The sequence below is a fragment of the Balaenoptera physalus genome, assembly GCF_965194825.1.
Source record: "Balaenoptera physalus genome assembly, chromosome: X".
Lineage (NCBI taxonomy): Eukaryota > Metazoa > Chordata > Mammalia > Artiodactyla > Balaenopteridae > Balaenoptera > Balaenoptera physalus.
This window is the reverse complement of record NC_138903.1, coordinates 60,773,392-60,795,854: the sequence shown is the minus strand read 5'-3', so window position 1 is coordinate 60,795,854 and position 22,463 is coordinate 60,773,392. Positions and strand designations below refer to the sequence as shown.

Here is a 22,463-nt window from a genome sequence, read left to right as displayed (position 1 = left end):
AACAGAAACATAGATCAATGGAACAGGATAGAAAGCCCACAGATAAACCCACGCACATATGGTCACCTTATCTTTGATAAAGGAGGCAAGTATATACAGTGGAGAAAAGACAGCCTCTTCAATAATCGGTGCTGGGAAAACTGGACAGCTACATGTAAAAGAATGAAATTAGAACACTCCCTAACACCATACACAAAAATATACTCAAAATGGATTAAAGACCTAAATGTAAGGCCAGACACTATCAAACTCTTAGAGGAAAACATAGGCAGAACACTCTATGACATAAATTACAGCAATATCCTTTTTGACCCACCTCCTAGAGAAATGGAAATAAAAACACAAATAAACAAATGGGACCTAATGAAACTTAAAAGCTTTTGCACAGCAAAGGAAACCATAAACAAGACCAAAAGACAACCCTCAGAATGGGAGAAAATATTTGCAAATGAAGCAACTGACAAAGGATTAATCTCCAAAATTTACAAGCAGCTCATGTAGCTCAATATCAAAAAAATAAACAACCCAATCCAAAAATGGGCAGAAGACCTAAATAGACATTTCTCCAAAGAAGATATACAGATTGCCAACAAACACATGAAAGAATGCTCAACATTATTAATCATTAGAGAAATGCAAATCAAAACTACAATGAGATATCATTTCACACCACTCAGAATGGCCATCATCAAAAAATGTACAAACAATAAATGCTGGAGAGGGTGTGGAGAAAAGGGAACCCTCTTGCACTGTTGGTGGGAATGTAAATTGATACAGCCACTATGGAGAACAGTATGGACGTTCCTTAAAAAACTAAAAATAGAACTACCATACAACCCAGCAATCCCACTACTGGGCATATACCCTGAAAAAACCATAATTCAAAAAGAGTCATGTACCAAAATGTTCATTGCAGCTCTATTTACAATAGCCAGGACATGGAAGCAACCTAAGTGTCCATCGACAGATGAATGGATAAAGAAGATGTGGCACATATATACAATGGATTACTCAGCCATAAAAAGAAACTAAATTGAGTTATTTGTAGTGAGGTGGATGGACCTAGAGTCTGTCATACAGAGTGAAGTAAGTCAGAAAGAGAAAAACAAATACAGTATGCTAACACATACATATGGAATCTAAAAAAAAAAAAAAAAAGGTCATGAAGAACCTAGGGGCAAGATAGGAATAAAGACACAGACCTACTAGAGAATGGACTTGAGGATATGGGGAGGGGGAAGGGTAAGCTGGGACGAAGTGAGAGAGTGGCATGGACATATATACACTACCAAATGTAAAATACATAGCTAGTGGGAAGCAGCCGCAAGCACAGAGAGATCAGCTCGGTGCTTTGTGACCACCTAGAGGGGTGGGATAGGGAGGGTGGGAGGGAGGGAGACGCAAGAGGGAAGAGATATGGGGACATATGTATATGTATAACTGATTCCCTTTGTTATAAAGCAGAAACTAACACACCATTGTAAAGCAATTATACTCCAATAAAGATGTTAAAAAAAAAAAAAAAAGATCCCACAAGCTGCGCGGTACAGCCAAAAAAAAAGTAGTTTGTGCAAAAAGGGACTAGGGATTTGAGGTGTCAGCAAGCTTCATGAGTCAACAGTGTGAAATAGCTGTCAAAAAGCAAGTCAGTCAGGCAGAAATTTGGAGTTCAGAAATCACAGGGAGAGAATGTTTCACTAAACCCTGGGTCAGTCAGACTCCATTTGAAATGATATATCCTATTTTAGGGCCCCATAATTTTTTTTAGGCATATAAAAAGTGTAGACAATAACAAAAGCCCACTAATATCCCCAACCCTCCCTTGATGAGTAAAATACAGATAGAACTGAAGCCTCCTGTCTACGCTTTCCTGATCCCCTTCACCTCCCTCCCTCCCAGGGGCAGTCTCTTGAATTAGGTGCTTATTATCCTATGCATGCCTTTTTACCACATGTGAGTTTTTATTTAAAATATGTAAGGAATTATCTTACACACTTTTAAACTTTATATAAATGGTATCTTATCATCCGTTGATGCATGTAGCTCATGTTCCATTCATTTTCACTCTACGAGTATGCCACAATTTACCCATACTCCTCATAGTGCCATATTTCACACTTACAACAAGGCTGCAGTAGTAATAGCTGACATCACCGTGTGCCAGGCACTGTTACAAGTGCTTTCCATGTATTAAGCCCATTTTATCAATAAGTATGTTTCCTTGTGCACACATTCAGGAGTCCACTGTGTATATGTGCTTCATAAAGAGGGAATTAAACAAAAAGGGGGCGGGTGACCAGCATTATAGGAAGTGATGTTGTAAGAGAAATGGTGGAAGAAAGTAGGATAGTTTGGCTTGAAACAAATATAGGTGACAGAGCTCATAGAATGATGGATTAGAGTCAGAGGAGACCTCAGTGACCATCTAAAGCCTGATTTGATGTATGAAGCCCCACTCAAACATCCCTGGTCTTGTTATCCAATGCTCTATTTATCCTGAGATGATAACAGTTTCTATATAACTTCTGACCTCAGGACCAAATTCTGCCATCTGGAATGACATGGAATCAATTTAACCCCACTTTCACAGCATATATGTTCAAACCCTGAGCATCATTTTCACTCCCCAGTCCCACTCTGTCCAAATCCTCTCACAGCTAAATATACCTAGCTCCCTCAATGATTCACCACATGACATGGTTTCCAAGAATTCTCACCACCTTGGCTATATACCAATTTGTCCAAGTTCATCTTTAATTGTGACATCCAGAAATGAGCATAACTTTCTAAATGTGGTGTGACCATCGTGAAGCAGATTGAGACAAACACCTCCCTTGTTATGAACTCCATAGTTCTGCTAATGAGTCCTAAAATCACAGTAGATTTTTTCCCTTGTCATATCTTTGTGGATTCATACTGCGTTTACAGTTAAATTCAAGCCCTCGAGTCTGTTTCATATGGACAACCATCACCATTGTTCTGTAGTTGTGAGGGTAAAAGAAACCATTAAAACATCTTCCCCCTCGCCCCCATTATGAGAATAATATATAGTACTTTATAAAATCTGAAAATCAAAACCATGATTTTTAATATTTAACAGTTGTATATAGTCTTTCATCATGTGGAAGTGTCAATTTACTTAACCAGTCACCTAACGTTAGATATTAAGATTGTTTTGAAAGAAATTGTTTGCCATTATAAATCATGTTACAGCAAATATCCTGGTACATAAATACAATCCAAATCTTACCATGATTGACAAGGCCTCTGATTACCCCTCTGACCTGACCTTGTACTGCACTCTCCCACTTCTCAGTATCCTCCAGCCTCACCGGCCTCTTCAGCTGTTCCTTGATAAGCCAAGCTCATTCCTGCCCTGAGGCCTTTGCATTTACTGTTTCCTTTTCCTGAAATGTTTTTCTCATTTTTTTCCTGACTTGCTCTTTCACTTTGTTCAGATCTCAGCTTAAATATCTCCTCTTCAGAGAGGCCTCTCCCAAACACTCGTCCAAAGTACTCTTTTCCTACCCCATCATTCTCTATGATTTGACTATATTTTCTTTTTATCTCTTATCATCTAAAATTATTTTATTTGTTTTTCTGGTCACTATGAGTCTCTCTCCACAAGAATGTCTTCAGTTTCATGAGGCCAAGGATTTTACCTGTCTTGTTTATTGCGTCCTCAGCACCTAGAAGCGGTGCCTGATACATAGTTTGATGCTCAAAAAAGATTTATAAATCTTTTTACATATCAATGACTATTTCCTTAGTATAAATACCTATGTGTATAATTATTGAGCCAAAGGATAGGAACATTTTTAAGGCTTTTGATGCATATTTTCAAGTTGCTTTCCAGAAAGGTATGCCAAACTACACTTCTAATAACAACAGACAGGAATGCCCACCTTTGTCACTTTTGCCAACACTGGACATAACAAGAAAACCCCCCTAACTTTGCTTCTTTGACTAAGACAGAGCAAAAGACAGAGTTCTATGACATGTCCTAGAGACACCTCGCCAGGATGACATTGATCCATTGATTGCTACAGGCTGGGTATGGTCCTCTGACCATTTACACATTTATCTATATTATATGCCTCAAAAACACTCTATTACCCTGTCCATGTGTCTCTATTTTATCCAAAGTACAAGAGTGGCATCTGAAGGGCTATCATAAGGAAGAACAATTAGACTTTTACATAGCCAAGACTCACTGGGATGATTTATAGGACAGCTCAACAAGGAACTACTTTCCAACACCTACTTGGAATACAATGGGCTGCCCTGTCTCACGACTGTGAGCCTCCCCCTACTAGATTGCTTGTTTTCAAGCAAGCAGAGGCTAGATAAACACCTGGGAGTGGTATTATAGAACAGTCATGACGTACATGACAGATGTATTCACACAAATGCCATGTGCACTAGCTTTAGCTTCATCCTATTTTCTCTCACACCAGGACGCAGATCAGAATATAAGAGAGGGAGCAAGATCTTGCCACAGACAAAATGTCAAATATGATGTATGTGGGGTGTGTGTGTATCACAACTGCTAGCAACCCACCAGCATGTCCCAACACCATAGCTGAGAACCACTATAATAGAGAGATTGTTTATATAAAAGAAGTGGGAAGTCGAGATGAAAGACCTCTGGGGTTCCTTTAAGCCGGTGGTTCTCAACCCTGGCTGCACATAAGAAATCTCTGGGAAGCTTTTCAAAAAGGCCAGGTCCCACCTCAGACCAATTAAATCAGAATATCTGGGGGTGGGGTCCCAGGATCCCTGTGTTTAAAAGCTCCCTGGGGGATCCTAACCGTGCAGCCAGGGTTGAGAATTATTTCTTTAGAGTCTATAATTCTTCTAGCACTGATTTCAGTGTTACATTATATCTCAGAATGATAAAATCTGGTAAAAATTGTAACATAAAGGATACCAGGCTAGGAATTAGGAGCCTTGGGCTCTAGTCTTATATTTAATACTTGGCATGACCTTGGACAAGTCACTCCATCCAAGTTTATCTCCATTCTTTCATGACTAGAGACCAGAATACCTCCTCCCTCTTTTCTGCCAAAGGGGACAAATGGGAATATTTGTTAAAATGCTTACAGTGCTTTAATAACAATACCGGCATGATATTTTATCCTTCACAAGGTGCTCTTGCATATATTCCTTCTTTTAACTTCTCAGATACCATATAACCCCATATAAAGGTAGTATTATTAAAACCCATTTATTAAAAACAACAACAACAAAACCCATTTACACAACTTTGACTGTTACTTTGACTCAGGATATTAGTGCTGGAAGGGACCTTATATATCACTATTCCAGCCTCGTCCCTTTATTACATAAATAAGGAATCTGAGGCTCAGAGAGATTAAGTGACTTGCTTAAGGCCATCCAACTAAACAGTGGCAAAGTCAAGACTAGAACTCATGTCTACCTGGCTTCTAAGCTATCATTTCTTTACTACAGCACATGGCCTATCCTTCGGCATCTCCTTAGTACAGATAGGAAATATGGCTGAATGAGGAAACCTAGTTTTTTCAGCATTAGCTTTGGACAAGTCATCATTTTGGTACCTGCTGCAGTCTCCTTTGCAGATACCTAGTGATTCACACCAGCCCACTTCAGCTGGGTTGAAACAATAATAATCAGGATGGCCTTCACGCAAAGCATCAAGGTCTACAGCTGATGTGTCTACAAGCAGTCTGATCAAAGAGCAGTCCATGTACTTCGAGGCCTCCAAAAGGGAGAAACTAGATTGTATGTCAACTTGCTCCCCTTAAAACCCAGTTATATTCTCAAGTTATAAAATCAGGGAAAAAGCCTAGAAAAGAATCATCTCTCAGTGTTTTAGAGATAGGATTTATCATTGATAGCAAATATCACTTACTTGCATTTTTGGCTATACTTCTATATTTCCTTTTTAAGCTTACAGCAACAGTGTTATTATATCTACGCTTGTGTGTGTGTGTGTGTGTCTGTGTGTGTGTGTATGATAAGCTTTCCTCAAGGACAAGTATACCCATATTTGCTTGCCATTTGGAAACTCCTTCCCCAGAGTTTTAGGTCCTCTACCATTTGTTCCTGTGTGTACTTCTCACCTGTGCTTCCTATTACTTGGCTGACCTTTTCATCAACAATCAGCTCATGCTTACCACTTCAACCACAGTAGAGAGCATAAATGTTTGCTGAGTAAGTGAATCAAAGTCAGACATGTTCTGCCCCACTTACTCTCAGTGTCCCAGCTCTGTGTCCCGCTACTATCTCTACTATCAAGTCTTTGCAATATGCTATTCGTTGTGCCAGAAAATGGCTTCCCAGGTGCTCCCAAGACTGTATTTCCCTTTCTGTCTTATAATGCAGCAAGAGTCGTCTCTTTCATGGCATGTTCATAAACTATATCTACTTGGTTTGGCTTTACAGTCACTCTTAAAAGCCCCTCAGTCCATCTCCCTGAGATGAGTATGCTGAGGTCCTGTGATGTGTTCCTATTTCTTTGGCTTGTTTTCCCATTAGATTATAAACTCTCTGAGGCTAAGGATGAGCTCTTAGTCCCACTAAGAGCACATGGTATGTTGCATTCCTGATGACTTTCCAAATGACTTAAGGCCACCATGGCTGTCTATTCCTCATGACTTGCTTCTCTCTGGTGTTGTGGCTTTACAAGGCTCAGTTCCCCATGTGGTGCACTATCAGCTAATGAAATTGAATAACCTTCCAGGAATCCAGCTAGGGTAATTTGTGAGCTGTTCTCTTTAAGTGGAATGTGGCTGCAGGCCACAGTTGGGGTAGTGATGAACCGCAATGCCTGGGAAGTTAATGTTTCAACATAGAACACCTAGGTTTGATAAATACGTAGGATTATCATTGTGTAAGTAAATAGAGCATGCCTCAAAGTCAGATTGTTTCTAACTAGCCTTAACTTTGGTGTGTTCAATCTTAAAGTTCCCACTCAGCTTCTGGTCTACAGTTTTCACTGATATGACCATGATGTGGTAGAAACAAACTGGACTTGGAGTCAGAACATTTGATTTCAAGTCCTGACTGTCACTTTGTTTTATGTCCCTGGGCAAGGTCATTTCCCTCTCGTGGGTCTCAGATCCAGCTGTAAAATACAAATAATAAACACCTCACTGGATTTTTTTTTGGTGACAATGAAAAGAGGTAACATATATGAGAATGGTTTATAAACTGTAAAGTGCTTTAAAAATGTGAAAGATTATTATGGTCACACTGGAACCAGTTTCAATGAGATGGTATAGAACACTACTACCTGTTCAGACTGGTCAGAACTTGAAAACATGAAAAGAGCCTCCCTGTGCACCCAGGCAGCCCTCTCAACTAGCCTCCGGTTCCATACAGAGCTGGCCCAACAAGCAACCCTCAGCAGAGCCAGTGCCTCTGAACACGATCAAAGGACTGAGGTGTAGGGTCTGGGGCCGGCACACCCTCACTGGCAGTGAAGACTAATGATTAGAACCCCTGAAAGAGATGAGCTGCCTCCTACCCCTTGGATGTTCTTCTTGGACACCTTAACTAATTTTGTTGGCTTCCATTCCTCATCATCCCCATCACCACCATCACCATCACTGTCCTCAGGCTCATTCACAGAATATTCTGAACAATATTTTATATCTTCGATGTCCATGCTTTGCTCCAGGAACTTTTCTTTAAACCGGGAAGGTTTGGGCTAAGAAAAAAGTTTGGAATGGTTATTTAATTAAAAACAACAACAACAACATGTGGATTATATCTTCCCAGTGGCTGCTGCCAGCTATATTCTCAGAGCAGAGATTTCAGATGCCCTCAAATATACCCCAATTGGCTTTACCAATCAGAAGAAATTCTGCTTTAGCCTTTGGCCTCACAGAGTCTTTGAAGGGAGAGAAACTGAAGGGATAGAGGCTGAGCAATCTGAGGGAGGAGGGAGGGACTCATGATATGATAAGTATCTTTGGATGGACAGCCGAACACTGCTCTTTTCTATGTGCCTCCTCCTCAGTTGTGTTGCATAATGCCTGTACATGGTCCAAAGTCAGCCGTCTAGGGAGGGAGAATGCTTATTTTCCTCAAGATTGCACTGTAGTTTTATTTGGGACTCCATAGAAAATTGAGATGCTGGAATGTGGGAATTTTAACTCTCAACCACTTCTGAAAGGTGATTTTAGTACACTCACCCCATACCTTGGCTATGCGAAGGTATCACAGGCCCTGAGCAGTTTACCTTAGGTGGGATATATTCGAAAGAAGAGTCTGGAGATAGAAGGGTATCCTTAGGAAGATGAGATTTCTGTCTGCTGGCTACTTGGAGGAGGTTCAGTTTCTATTTGAAAAGAAGAGACAAAGTGTACATTGCAGGGCAGCTTCTGAGAGTGTTCATGGCTAAAACATAAAGATTCCTAAGTTAGCTTAATGTTAAGCCATGGTAAAGTGAGGCAGGGTAAGAGCAAAGTAGGTTGAATGACTCCCACTTTACAAAATCAGTATTAGATTCAGAAAAGAGCAAATTAAAAAATGTGTTTATACCATCTGAAATGCACATGACCATACCACATGGAAACTAGATGTAGACCTCATAAAATTGAGCCAAGTCATTATACTCAGGGTTGCTCCCACGAGCTGGCCTCAGTTGCAAGAGGGTCTCCCAGGGCTTATTAAATGGGTGGGAAGCTGTACTACCTGCTTCATGATTTTGTTCTCTCGGAGAAGTTGCTGATTTTGCTCACACACTTCCTGCATCTTCTCAAGTTCTTCATCCTATTTCCAGATAATGCAGTGATAGGTGGGGTTATTTTGGGCACTACATGTGGGTTACCAAACAAGTCACAGAGATGAAAACATACTACTGCCAAGTTGCTGGCAGCAGGTGGTTTTTGCACAGCAGGCACTGGCGCCCAGAGAAATGCCTGATCCCCAACAATTCCTAGGTGTCCTGAGTGCCACCTCTATTCCAACGCTCCCAAGCAGCCACGACCGCACTTGCAGGAATGCCTTCCTCGTTCTTTTCTATTTTCTAGCCTCATATCCCTTATTCACATCAGGATGCTGATAAAGAAACCCACCCAGAGAGTCAGCTGTTTCTTTGAAGTCTACAGATGCTTTTGTCCACGCTTCTCAACACAGATTAGGCAATTTATTTGCTACACTAATAAGCCTGATTAAACTTCCTTGGCACTTAACGATAATTGGATTCATGCCTACGACCTTAACACGTTTGGTTATGTCTTTGATGGGCGGTGCCAAGGAAGCCGTAGAGAATGGTGGTTCAGGAAAAAGACTCTAAGTTGGATAAAATAGTGCTCCAACATGCTACTAAAGGGTGTGGTGTTCCCAGCCTCTGGAAGAAATGCAGACCCCAGGCATTTTACAAACAGGTCAGGTCTCAACTCAGAACAGGCACAGGAAGAGATAGCTAAATGCCCCTAGGATTCTACTGGATGACTTAACTTTCTCAACTCTTTAGAGCTCAGGGTTGAGGCAAAGAACCAGGAGGCCTCGAAGTCTGGTATGGAGTATGTACTGTCATTTCTGTACCAAAACGGAGGTAATCCTATGTGTGGCTACATCCTAAACACCCCTAAATTGATCAAACAGGGCAACAAGGCAATAGAGGCTACCATTATAAAAGGCTACCATTATAAAGCTTTTTTTCAGTAGGTAATTACTCTTTCCTGCAGGTACAGTCATGTGAATCAGACAGGATTCTCAGTCAGGCCTGGGGACCCCATCACTGGAGACCTTTGCCTCATCTCCATACCTGACACTTCAGGATGCTCAGCAGCTGTTGTTCCTTTTCGCTGACGGACTCCTCGAGCTGCTTCTCCGCCATTTGGCTTTGCTGCAGCTGGCTGAGGAGGTATAGCACCTAGAGAAAGATACAACCCAAAGGTACCAAAGGAATGAGAGGAAAAAGGAATTCTGGTTTAGTCCAAGCAGTGATCCAGTTACTCCTTTGTGATTTCAAAGTAAATTGTTCTCTTCGGCTCTCATGGCTTGAAGTATCATCATGTTCATCTTGGTATTAAAGTTGGAGGCTAAGAGCCATTGTCACTGGTATGTGTAAACTTATTAGATAAGTCATTTTTCTCTATTTATGGTTTCTTATTTGCAAAAGTTGGAAAAGACTACGTGGTCTTTTGAAGGAAACTTCATACCCCCATTATTATTATTATTATTTTTAACTAACAACAAAGAGCAACAATGGTTTGTTTTTCCGTATAGCTTCTTGGCTCGCCAGCTTACCTTCTCTTGGTGCTGTTGCTCCACTCTCACCAGCTCTGCCTGTAACTCTGTCTCTATTTCAGCAAAATGATTTCGTTCCTCAAACAGCATCTTCTGCATGTCAGCACAGCTGGCCTTGTTCTGTTTCAGGCTGCTTTCAAGCTTGCTGACCTGTATTTTGGAGGAGACCAGCTGGAAGGGATAAAAGAAGATCAGTTTATTTGGAGAATGGCCACCTTTCCCCATTCATTAGACAGGAAAATGTCAGCTTTCTTGAAATGGACTGAGAAAAGTTCTTCCATGTCCAAGTCCATTCTTATGTTTTCATGTCATATGGATTCTACCATTGAATAGAATCACCACCACCCAAACCAAGAGCCGAGATAGGTATCTGTTGAGATAGGTATCTTAGAGCTGGAAACCACTGCTGAGGTCATTTAATCTCTTGTTCTACCTCAAGGCAAGAATAAATCTAACACAAACAGTATCTGACAATTCCAAATTCTGATACTCAAGAAGTTCTTCCTTAATTTTAAAGAGAAATCCATAGCACACACCCTTATGGCTAATTATGTCCCATTTCAGAATGTCTGTGTTCACATGTTGGAACTCGTAGACACATTAGCCGAGACTACAGCTCTGGCTCTTCAGGCTAGATTGATATCCTATGCTGTCCTAGTTTTATATTCTCTACTAGCCCAGATAGTGAACATCATAAACACCAGTGTTCACAAGACTAATCAGGATTTCCTTAGTAGGATAAATCTGCTAACCCAACACAAAAATGCATAAAGGATAGCACTGCTCAAACTTGCAGAGTCAGAGTTTGTATGCTTGCTTCAGTCACCAGAGGTGATCAATTTTAATTCCTCTTGTGACAGTGGAAGATGATATATTTATTTTAAGGTCAGTGAAGATGGATTTTCCTTAAGATGAATCTTTATATGTCAAAGGTTTTCTCTTTCCTAGATTGTATCTTAAACTTTTTGAATATAATACATGTCAGAGGCGTTTTAAAAAGTAGTATAGTATAATATTTTACGTTTGACCTGTGGCCTACTATGGCATCCTGATCTTTTCATAATAATAACAGTGAACATTTATTGAGCACCTGCTATATGCCAGGCATGGGTATCAACTTGCAACTCATATATATTTTTAAGTGACTGGCCTGTACTTGCCCACACCAACCTTTACCCATAAAACTATTTCTCTAATGTTTGTGTCACTGTGGTTTCTACCACGAACAGTGGCAATAACACTATGATAGTATTCTAGGCTAACATCTTATTTCAACCCACCAAGCCAGACCCCGAATTGCTGAGAGGAAGAGAGATGTTTACCTCTCCAATTAAGTATTTCAGGGCACACTTGGCTTCCAGAATGGTAGCAATATTCTCCCAGCGGTGTTTTGGCCTGTCTTCACTTTCTGCATCCAGCAGCTTCTGCTGTAGGTCAGCAATCTGAGCACTCCTTCAGGGAAAGAAACAGTGAGCCTTATTTCTAGTAGCCTCAACACCAAGGAGAGGGGAAGAGCTCTGAGGAGAAACTTCAAATAGTTTCATGGACACAGGTATCAGTTAAACACCATTTAAATAATGATTGAGTCATCTGGTTAGGGTTTTATACAGTATCTCAAATCTTGTTACAAAGGGATGCTAAGACTAACCAAATGGTTTTAGTTTATTAAATACTGGTTGAAATAAGTGGGTCATATAGTGGGACTTGGAAAGCTTTGTTTTAGTGAGGCTTTTGTTGTAGCACGTTGACCATAATGTGACTTTGTCTTGAGGCCACATAAGCTGGAACTGTGACGTGGTGGCTCACCTATGCAAGGACAAGATTCAGGTTAGAGACCTTAAGGAAAAAAATCTCAGAAGAACAAACAGGTAGATGCTCTTTGCTGGAATCTAACACCAAACTGATACCTATGGCTGGTGTCGTGAGAGGTTATCTTGGAGTACCTGCCACAGGACTGAGAAGTTTCTACGAAAACTAGATACCATGACCCTGGTTATAGCTTCCAGATACTTTACGGTCAAGTATGGCCTGAGACCAAGATGTACACAATATTTCAGTTTCGTCAATAGCTTCCTTCTCAAATTTGCTAGGTGTCCAGTGAGAGGGAGCATACCGGCTTGTATGTAACATGCAGTGCTATGTAAGGTACTATAAAGAAGATGGGTACTAAAATAATCTAAGATAGCAGTTCTAAACTTTTTGGGTCTTAGGACCCCTTTACACTCTTAAAAATTATTGAGGACCTCTAAGAAATTCTGCTCATGTATGTCATACCTATTTACAGTTTTAGAAAGTAATTTTACAGTATTAGAAAGTAAAACTGAGAAAAACATTATTATTATTATTATTTTTTTTAGAAAAACATTATTAATTCACTTAAAATCACAACAACCCATTATACATTAACAATTACACCTGCAATGACACTATTTCCAAATAAAGTCACATTCTAAGTCACATTCTAAGGTCCGGAAAGGACATGAATGCAGGGTGGGGGAGTGTGTGTGTCACACACACACACAACAACATTTTCCAAGACGAAAAATAATGTAGTGAGAAGAGTGGGATTGTTTTACATTTTTACAAATCTCTGTAATGTCTGGTTTAGTAGAAGATAGCTGGATTCTCATATCTCCCTCTGAGTTTAATCTTTTGTGACATGTTCTGGTTGATGTAAATGAAGGTAATCTGGCCGCACATGGATATGTAGCTGGACAAGGGAGGAGAATTTTATTTTATTATTTTATTTTATTGTGGCCATGCCGTGCGACTTGTGGGATCTTAGTTCCCCGACCAGGGATTGAACCCAGGCCACTGCAGTGAAAGCGCTGAGTCCTAACCACTGGACTGCCAGGGAATTCCTGGGAGGAGCTTTTTTTTTTTAAATTTTATTTATTTTTGGCTGCGTTGGGTCTTTGTTGCTGTGCATGGGCTTTCTCTAGTTGCGGCGAGCGGGGGCTACTCTTCGTTGTGGTGCGTGGGCTTCTCATTGCAGTGGCTTCTCTTTGTTGCGGAACAGGAGCTCTAGGTGCACGGACTTCAATAGTTGTGGCACTAGGGCTCAGTAGTTGTGGCTCGTGGGCTCTAGAGTGCAGGCTCAGTAGTTGTGGTGCACAGGCTTAGTTGCTCCACGGCATGAGGGATCTTCCCGGACCAGGGCTCGAATCCCTGTCCCCTGCATTGGCAGGCGGATTCTTAACCACTGTGCCACCAGGGAAGTCCCCAGGAGGAGCATTTTAATAGTCTTTTCAGACAATTGTGGATATTCTTCTTTGAGACTACACCAAAACCCAACAAGTTCCTTAAAAGTTAGTTGAAATGTGGTTACTTGCAATCTGAATGGATCTTTTACTCAAACGTGACTCTGTAACATGTCATTTGGACAGTCATACAGAGCCTTCAAATCAACACATTTCATTACACAATATAAAAAAGACCACAATTGTTAATATCACTACCGGTCTCATTAGAAAAGTTACGAAAAACTGTCAAGTTTACAGTGGCAGATACACGTTTTCCAAAATTCTAAGTTTTGCTTGAAAGCTCAAATTTTATTTTTGGTGACAAACACTGTCATTTGTTTTCCTTGACTTGACAGGCTCACTTGGTTCATTTTTGAGAAAATGTCTGCCAAGTACCCAAGTCTGAATAACCATAGTTTGTCTGTCAGTCGTTCTTTCAAGTAAAAATGATGTCCCATGAAAAAAGAGGCCTGTTAAACTCACACCTCAAACAATTGCACAAATGCTTTTCCTTGAGAGAAACATCATCCTTCGGCATCAGCACAAGTGGTTTATGTGTTCTTCCCATTCTGTCACACAGAATATTAAAAAGATCTGAACTCAAGGGTTGAGATTTAATAAAATTAATAATTTTTATTGCCTTATCAAAGCCAAAAGTAAAACTGACTTTTAAGTAAAACCGAGAGTGTGTGGTGGTGAAGTATTCAATGACTGCTAGTACAGGTTTGTGCCACTGCTTTGATTCAAGCTAAGGTGTTAGCAATTTTGTCCACTGTTGCTTTTGCACTATCATGGCAAATGTCAGTGTAGTAAAAACGGCAATGTCTTAATATTATTATAAAAACAGGGAGTCACCTAGACTCCCTGAAAGGGTCTCGGAGACCCCCCAGGAGTTTGTAGACCTCACTTTGAGAACCCTGGTCTAATATATAGTCCTTTCCTTTAACAAGCTTACAATCTGTCTAGATTGACAAGACTAATCAATGTAAAATAATTAATAAATATAAAGATAACATACATCATCTATACTACATGACCGAGTACTGTAAGTTCTGAAGGAGTTTAGAGAAGAGGAAAATTAGTGAGGGATGAAGAGTCAGGGAAGGCTTCTTGGAAGAGGTGGGCCAGAACACTTCAGAGTTGTTTTATCTATCAAATACTCTTTCTTGTCCTTAGGGAAATTCCCTTGATTAAACTCACCTCTGTCTAATTGCCCTCTACCTGGCACCTGCCCTACATTTAAATAATCATTTACTTATGCACAGTGGTCTGCAGGTAAATGTTTAACAAACAGCACCTAAAAAACCAGATCTGATTTGTAGCTTTTGCTAGTTTCTGTAGTGTAAATACTCTCACCAAAGGAATTGTAAGCTCTCAACAGTTTACAACCATCTTGAAATTTTAACAAACAATTCCAACACACCACTGTCAGTCATTATACTGTTTCTACGCGAGAGCAAGGACAATGCCATCTATTCTTTCTATATATCCCAACTGCATCCAGTGCAGCACAAAGCAGACACTCAAATGTTGAGCAACTTAAAGATGTATCCAAAGATAAACAGCTAGTATGTGTTGCTAAAAACAAATTAAATGGTCTCCAAGGTCTTCTGGGCAATAAAATTTTATTACCCTAAGACACTATAAAATATCTGTCAAAGTTCTGTTCCTTCTAGATTTCACAGACACTTAAAAGAAAGTAACAGTGATTAAAGAGAAGAGCATTCATTGAGCACTTCTAATATGCCAGGTACTGTGCTATGTACTTTACTTTCTAATCTCATTTAATGGTCATGATACTTTACTTATGCATTATATTGTATCTACTTTGCTGATGATCTCTAAAGTTCTCCTTCTCCCAGGTTGTTGATCTTCTGGTATCATTTCTTGGGCTCCTCTAAAGTTTTGTTTTTAGTCAGTTCTTGTGGTATATGATAAAGACCATAGGCTTTGGAATTAGATAAACTGAATTTCGAATCCCAGTTCTGTATAAACTTTAGCAAATTTTTTAAGATCTTTGAACTGTAGCTTAGATCTCTAAAGTGAGAAGAATGATACTTACCTCACAAGGTATACCTCATAGGGAGAGACTGAATGAGAAAATGTATCTAACATGTCTAGTGAAGTGTATAGCTCAAAAGATCGTTACTTTCTCTTGTTTCTCCTACATCACAAAGCTTCTGAAAAACAAGCTTTAGAATAACTGATTGGTAGGTTCTATTTTGATTCAAGGCATAAATTTTTATAATGCCTTAGACATAGTCCCATTACCTGAGTTCCATTTCAGTCTCTAGGCTTTCAATCTGCTTTGTAATGGAATCCTCTGACTCAGAAACTTGACCACGCAGTTCAGCAAGTGAGAATGTACGCCTCTGTAAAGAGGAATAGTGGGGATGAGGGTGAAGTACTACTTGGAAAGTAATTCTCCAAAGTAGTGAGGGCTTCTGGGGAGTGTGGAGTCTGATCATTGGTAATGTATTTCCATAGGGCACTTACGCGGAGTTTAGGAGGTGGATTCTCCCCAGATTCCACTTTTTCTTTGAGCTGAGCCACATCCTGAGCCAGGATCTTTCTGTCTTCAAGAAGGTCATTCAGATGGCGTTTGGCTTCCTCAGTACTGACCATAACCTCAATTTCATTTCCAAGCCAACTCTAGAAGATAAATCAGTGATGTTGGGTTAGGGATGAGGAATCTCTGGCCCATGGGCTATATTCAGCTCCAGATTTAATTTCACTTGGACCAGAGCTCAAGTTACTAGAAGTGAGATTTCCATTTGTGCCTACACTGACCAAAAATCCCAATAATGCTTTAAGAGCCTTTAACAGCAATATCCCAAAAGGTCACAAGAAAAGTTTTCTGCAGAAAATCTTTCTCCAGATATCCTAGCATTTCTATGTATTCTGTCTTTACCTTCTCCACTTTCTCCTTAACCTTTGTCCTTAACAAGTCATAATATAGAACTGAAGTATATTTAGATTATCTGTTCTATTTAATAAATAGATAACTATTATTAATCTTTAAAATAGATGAATGGAATTTAAAAAAAAGCAAACAAAATTAACTAAATTCAGTTTTTAAAAAAGTAACCATCCCTGAGAAACCTTTCACTTTTGGATGAAGATATACCATGCTAAGAGTAATCAAAGAAAGCTGGAGTGGATATATTAATATCAAATAATATAGAATTTACATCAAAGAATATTATTAAAAAGAACAAAGGCTGGAGGTATCATGCTCCTTGATTTCAAACTATACTACAATGCCACAGTAATCAAAACAGTATGGTACTGGCACAAAAACAGACACATGGATAAATGGAACAGAATAGAGAGCCCAGAAATGAACCCACACTTATATGGGCAATACATCTATGACAATGGAAGCAAGAATATACCAATGGGGAAAAGACAGCCTCTTCAATAAATGGTGATGGGAAAACTGGACAGCTAGATGCAAAAGAATCAAACTGGACTATTCTCTCACACCATGCACAAAAATAAATTCAAAATGGATCAAAGACATAAACGTAAGACCCAAAACGATAAATCTTTTTAGAAGAAAACTTAGGCAGTAAGCTCTTTGACATCAGTCTTAGTAATATTTTGGGGGCTATGTCTTCTCAGGCAAGGGAAGAAAAGCAAAAATAAACAAATGGGACTATATCAAACTAAAAGCTCTTGCACAGTGAAGGAAACTATCAACAAAATGAAAAGGCCACCTACTGAATGGGAGAAGATATTTGCAAACGATATATCTGATATGGGTTAATATCCAAAATACACAAAGAACTCATACAATTCAACATCAAAAACAAACAAACAAACAAACAAAAACGAACAACCAGGTTTAAAAGTGGATAGAGGATCTGAATAGACATTTTTCCAAAGAAGACATACAGATGGCCAACAGGCACATGAAAAGATGTTCAACATGGCTAATCATCAGGGAAATGCAAATCAAAACCACAATGAGATATCACCTCACACGTGTCAGAATGGCTATTATCAAAAAGACAACAAATAACAAGTGTTGGTTATCCATTTTAAATATAGCAGTGTGTATACCTGAAACTATCACAACATTGTTAATCAACTGTATTCTAATATAAAATAAAAAGTAAAAAAACAAAAACAAGTGTTGGTGAGCATGTGGAGAAAAGGGAACCCTCATGCACTGTTGGTGGGAAGGTAAATTGGTGCAGCCACTATGGAAAACAGTATGGAGATTCTCAAAAAATTAAAGATAGAACTGCCATATGATCCAGCAATTCCACTCCTGGGTATTTATCCAAAGAAAACAAAAACACTAATTAGAAAGACATATGTACCCCTATGTTCATTGCAGCATTATTTACAATAGCCAAGATATGGAAGCAACCTAAGTGCCATCAATAGATGAATGGATAAAGAAGATGTGAGATATATATATGTATATACGATGGAATATTACTCAGCCATAAGAATGAAATCTTGCCATTTGCGACAACGTGAATGTACCTAGAGGATATTATGCTTACTGAAATAAGTCAGACAGAGAAAGACAACAACTGCGTGATTTCACTTATAAGTGGAATCTGAAAAACATGACAAATGAACATAACAAAACAGAAACAGAGTTATAGATATAGGGAACAAACAGGTGATTGCCGGGGGGAGGGGCATAGAGGGAGGAAAGAAATAGGTGAGGGAGATTAAGAGGTACAAACTTCCAGTTGCAAAATACAGGAGTCAAGGGTATGAAATGTACAGTGTGGGGAATATAGTCAATAACTATGTAATATCTTTGTATGGTGACATATTGCAACTAGACTTATCGTGGTGATCATTTTTAAAAGTATAGAAATATTGAATCACTGTTGTGTAACAGGAACTATCATAGTGCTGTAGGTCAATTATACTTCAAAAATAAACAAACTAACAAACTCATAGAAAAAAAGATCAGATTTGTGGTTACCAGAGAGGCAGTCAAAGGTACGAACTTCCAGTTATAAGATTAAGTAAGTATTAGGGATGTAATGTACAACATGATAAATATAATTAACACTGCTGTATGCTATATATAAAAGTTGTTAAGAGACTAAATCCTAAGAGTTCTCATCACAAGAAAAAACTTTTTTTCTATTTCTTTAATTTTGTATCTATATGAATGATGGATGTTCACTAAACTTATTGTGATAATCATTTCAAGATGTATATAAGTCAAATCACTATGCTGTACACCTTAAACTTATGCAGTGCTGTTTATCAATTTATCTCAATAAAACTGGAAGAAAAAAGAGGAATATTATCAAGGATAAAAAAAGATAATTTCATAATGTTAAGGGAGTCAATTATTCAAGAGAACTTAATCCTTAATGTTTATGCCCCTAATATACAAAGCACCAAAATATCTGAAACAAAATCATATATAAGCCAACAAAGGAGATAATATGGAATCATAAAAATACTCAATTGATCCAAAAGAAACCAGAAAACAAGGAAAAGGGAATGAAGAATAGATGGGACAAATAGAAAACAAATAGCAATATGATAGATTCAAATCAACCCATATCAATAATCACATTAAATGTAAATGGTCTAAACACCCCAATTAAAATGCAGATTGTCAGATTGGATTAAAAAAGCTAGACTCAACTGTATACTGCCTACAAGAAAAACACTTTAAAAACACACAAAGGCACAAAGAGGTTAAAGCTAAAAGGATTTAAAAAAATATACCATGCTAACATTAAAAGAAAGCTGGAGGGACTGTATTATTATCAGAAAAAGTAGATTTCAGAACAAAGAATATTGCTAGGGATAAAAATGATCATAATAATAAACTTATTATTATAATAATAAAGGGATCAATTAATCTTACATGTTTATGCCTCTAATAACAGAGCTTCAAAATATACGGAGCAAAACCAGAACTATAATAAGAAAAAGACAAATCCATAATTCTAATTGAAGATTTCAATACCCATCTCTAAGTAACTGATAGAACAAGTAGGCAGAAAATCAGCAAGAATACAGTAGAAATGAATGGCACAATCAATCAAATTAACGACTGACATTTATAGAACACTCTATCCAACAATAGCAGAATATACATTCTTCTCAAGTACACACAGTTTGAACATTTGCCAAGACTGACCATATTCTAGGCCATAATAAGTCTCAATAAATTCAAAAGGATTCAAGTCATATAAAGGATAGTCTCTAACCATAATGAAATTAAATTAGAAATCATAACAGAAAGATATTTGGAAAAATCCCCTAATATTTGGAAACTAAATAACATCATTTTAAATAACTGTGGATCAAAGAAGAAATCAACAGGGAAATTAGAATGTATTTTGAATTGAATGAAAACATAACTATCAAAATTTGTGGGATGTCATTAAAGGAGTATTGAAGGGGAAATTTATAGCACTAAATGTTTATATTAGAAAAGAGAAGGGCTTCCCTGGTGGCGCAGTGGTTGAGAATCTGCCTGCCAATGCAGGGGACACGGGTTCGAGCCCTGGTCTGGGAAGATCCCACATGCCGCGGAGCAACTAGGCCCGTGAGCCACAACTACTGAGCCTGCGCGTCTGGAGCTTGTGCTCCGCAACAAGAGAGGCCGCGATGATAGTGAGAGGCCCGCGCACCGCGATGAAGAGTGGCCCCCGCTTGCCGCAACTGGAGAAAGCCCTCGCACAGAAACGAAGACCCAGCACAGCCAAAAATAATTAAATAAATTAATTAAAAAAAATAATAAATTTAAAAAAAAAAAGAAAAGAAAAGAACTCAAATCAATGACCTCAGGTTCCACCTTTAAGAGACTTAAAAAAAAAAGCCAATTAAATCCAAAGCAGAAATAAGGAAATAATAAAGGTCAGATTGGAAATTAATGAGCTGGGGTTTTGGGGGTATTGTTTTTAATTGTGCTAAAATATACATAACATAAAATTTACTATTTTAACCATTTGTAAGAATGAGCTGGTTCTTTGATAAACCTTAGCCAAACTGATCAACAAAAAGGAGAAAAGACACAAAATATCAATAACAGGAATGAGATAGAGGACGTTACTACAGTTTTTACAGACATTAGAAGGATAATAAGGGAATATTATGAATAACTTCACACCAATAAATTTGACAATTTAGACGAAACACACAAACTACCAAAGCTCACTCAAGAGGAAATATATAACCCGAACAACCCTATATCTATTTAAAAAACTGAATTACAGTTAACCCCTCCTCCCCACCAAAAGCAACAACTAACAAATACATCCTTCAGGTCCAGATGGCTTAACTTGTGAACTGTACCAAACTTCCTCTTCTTTTTTTTTTTTAAGGATTTTTATTTTTATTTTAAAAAAATATTTATTTATTTATTTATGGCTGCATCGGGTCTTAGTTGCGGCATGCGGGATCTTTCGTTGCAGCGTGTGGGCTCCGTAGTTGTGGCGCGTGGGCTCCAGAGCGTGTGGGCTCTGTAGTTGCAGCACGTGGGCTCAGTAGTTGCGGTGCATGGGCTTAGCTGCCCCGTGGTGTGTGGGATCTTAGTTCCCTGACCAGGGATGGAACCCGCAATCCCCTGCATTGGAAGGCGGATTCTTAACCACTGGACTACCAGAGAAGTCCCTGTACCAAACTTTTAAGGAAGAAACAATATTAGTTCTATACAAACTCTTACAGACAACTGAAGAGGGGCAATAGTTTCTAACGTATTCTAAGAGGCCTTGATACCAAAACCAGACAGACACTACAAGGAAACAACAGACCAATATCCCTCATGAACACAGATGCAAAAATTTTACACGAAATTTTTATTTTAGCAAAATTTTAATTTTATGTATTGTTGAATTCAACAATACATAAAAAGGATGATATTATCACAACCAAGTGGAATTTATTCAAAGAATGCAAGGCTGGTTCCATATTTGAACATCAAAGTCATTCACCAAATCAACAAACTAGAGACAAAAAGTATTTGACAAAATTTATATCCACTCATTGGAAATTCCCTGGTGGTCCAGTGGTTAGGACTTGGCACTTTCACTGCTGGGGGCCTGGGTTTGATCCCTGGTCAGGGAAGTAAGATCCCGCAAAGCGTGCAGTGTGGCCAAAAAAAAAAAAAATTATATCCACTCAGGATAAAAGCTCACAGCAAACTAAGAATAGATAAGAACTTCCTTAAGCTGATAAAGGGCCTCTATGAAGAACCTATAGCTAATGTCATACTTAATGGTAAAGACTGAATACTGTTCCCCTGAGATCAGGAATAGCAGAAGGGCTTCTACTGTCACTACTCCTATTCAACATCATCCTGAATGTCCTAGCCAATGCAACAGGGCAAGTAAAATAAATAAAAGACATATAGATTATAAAGGAAGAAATAAAACTATTTATAGATGGCATGATTGTCTATGTAGAGAGTCCCAAAGAACCTACAAAATAGCCACTAAGCTAATAAAGTCAGAAGATAAAAGTTAATATACAAAAATCAGTTGTATTTCTATATACCAGCACTGAACAACTAGATAAATAATTTGGCAGTTTTTCTTTTTTTTTTAACTTTTTATTGTTTTGATATTATTAGATTTTCAAAAATTTTATTTTTGGCTGTGTCAGGTCTTAGTTGTAGCACGTGGGATCTTTGTTGTGGCATGTGGGATCTTTTGTTGCAGCTCTCGGGCTCTTTGTTGAGGCACAAGGGCTTCTCTCTAGTTGTGGTGCACGGGCTTCTCCCTAGTTGTGGCGCACGGGCTCCAGAGCGCATGGGCTCTGTAGTTTGCAGCACTCGGGCTCTCTAGTTGAGGTGCATACACTCAGTAGTTGTGGCGTGCAGGCTTAGTTGCCCCGCAGCATGTGGGATCTTAGTTCCCCTACCAGGGATCAAACCTGCATCTCCTGCATTGGAAGGTGGATTCTTTACCACTGGACCACTAGGGAAGTCCCTTGGCAGTTTCTTATAAAGTTAAACATACACTTACCATATGACCG

General features: G+C 38.8%; 1 protein-coding gene across 3 annotated transcripts in view; it reads right to left on the bottom strand.

Annotated features, from left to right (window-relative positions):
* KIF4A (kinesin family member 4A) overlaps positions 1-22,463 on the bottom strand; it is a 124,900-nt gene that overhangs the window by 8,612 nt on the left and 93,825 nt on the right. For all 3 annotated transcript variants that reach the window (XM_082445957.1, XM_082445958.1, XM_082445959.1), the window contains exons 20-27: positions 15,984-16,139; positions 15,759-15,859; positions 11,568-11,697; positions 10,246-10,416; positions 9,761-9,868; positions 8,683-8,760; positions 8,228-8,326; positions 7,511-7,693 (exon numbers count right to left, since the gene is read on the bottom strand). In XM_082445957.1, the coding sequence (XP_082302083.1) occupies positions 7,511-7,693; positions 8,228-8,326; positions 8,683-8,760; positions 9,761-9,868; positions 10,246-10,416; positions 11,568-11,697; positions 15,759-15,859; positions 15,984-16,139 (1,026 nt within the window). The remainder of the gene's footprint in view (positions 1-7,510; positions 7,694-8,227; positions 8,327-8,682; positions 8,761-9,760; positions 9,869-10,245; positions 10,417-11,567; positions 11,698-15,758; positions 15,860-15,983; positions 16,140-22,463) is intronic.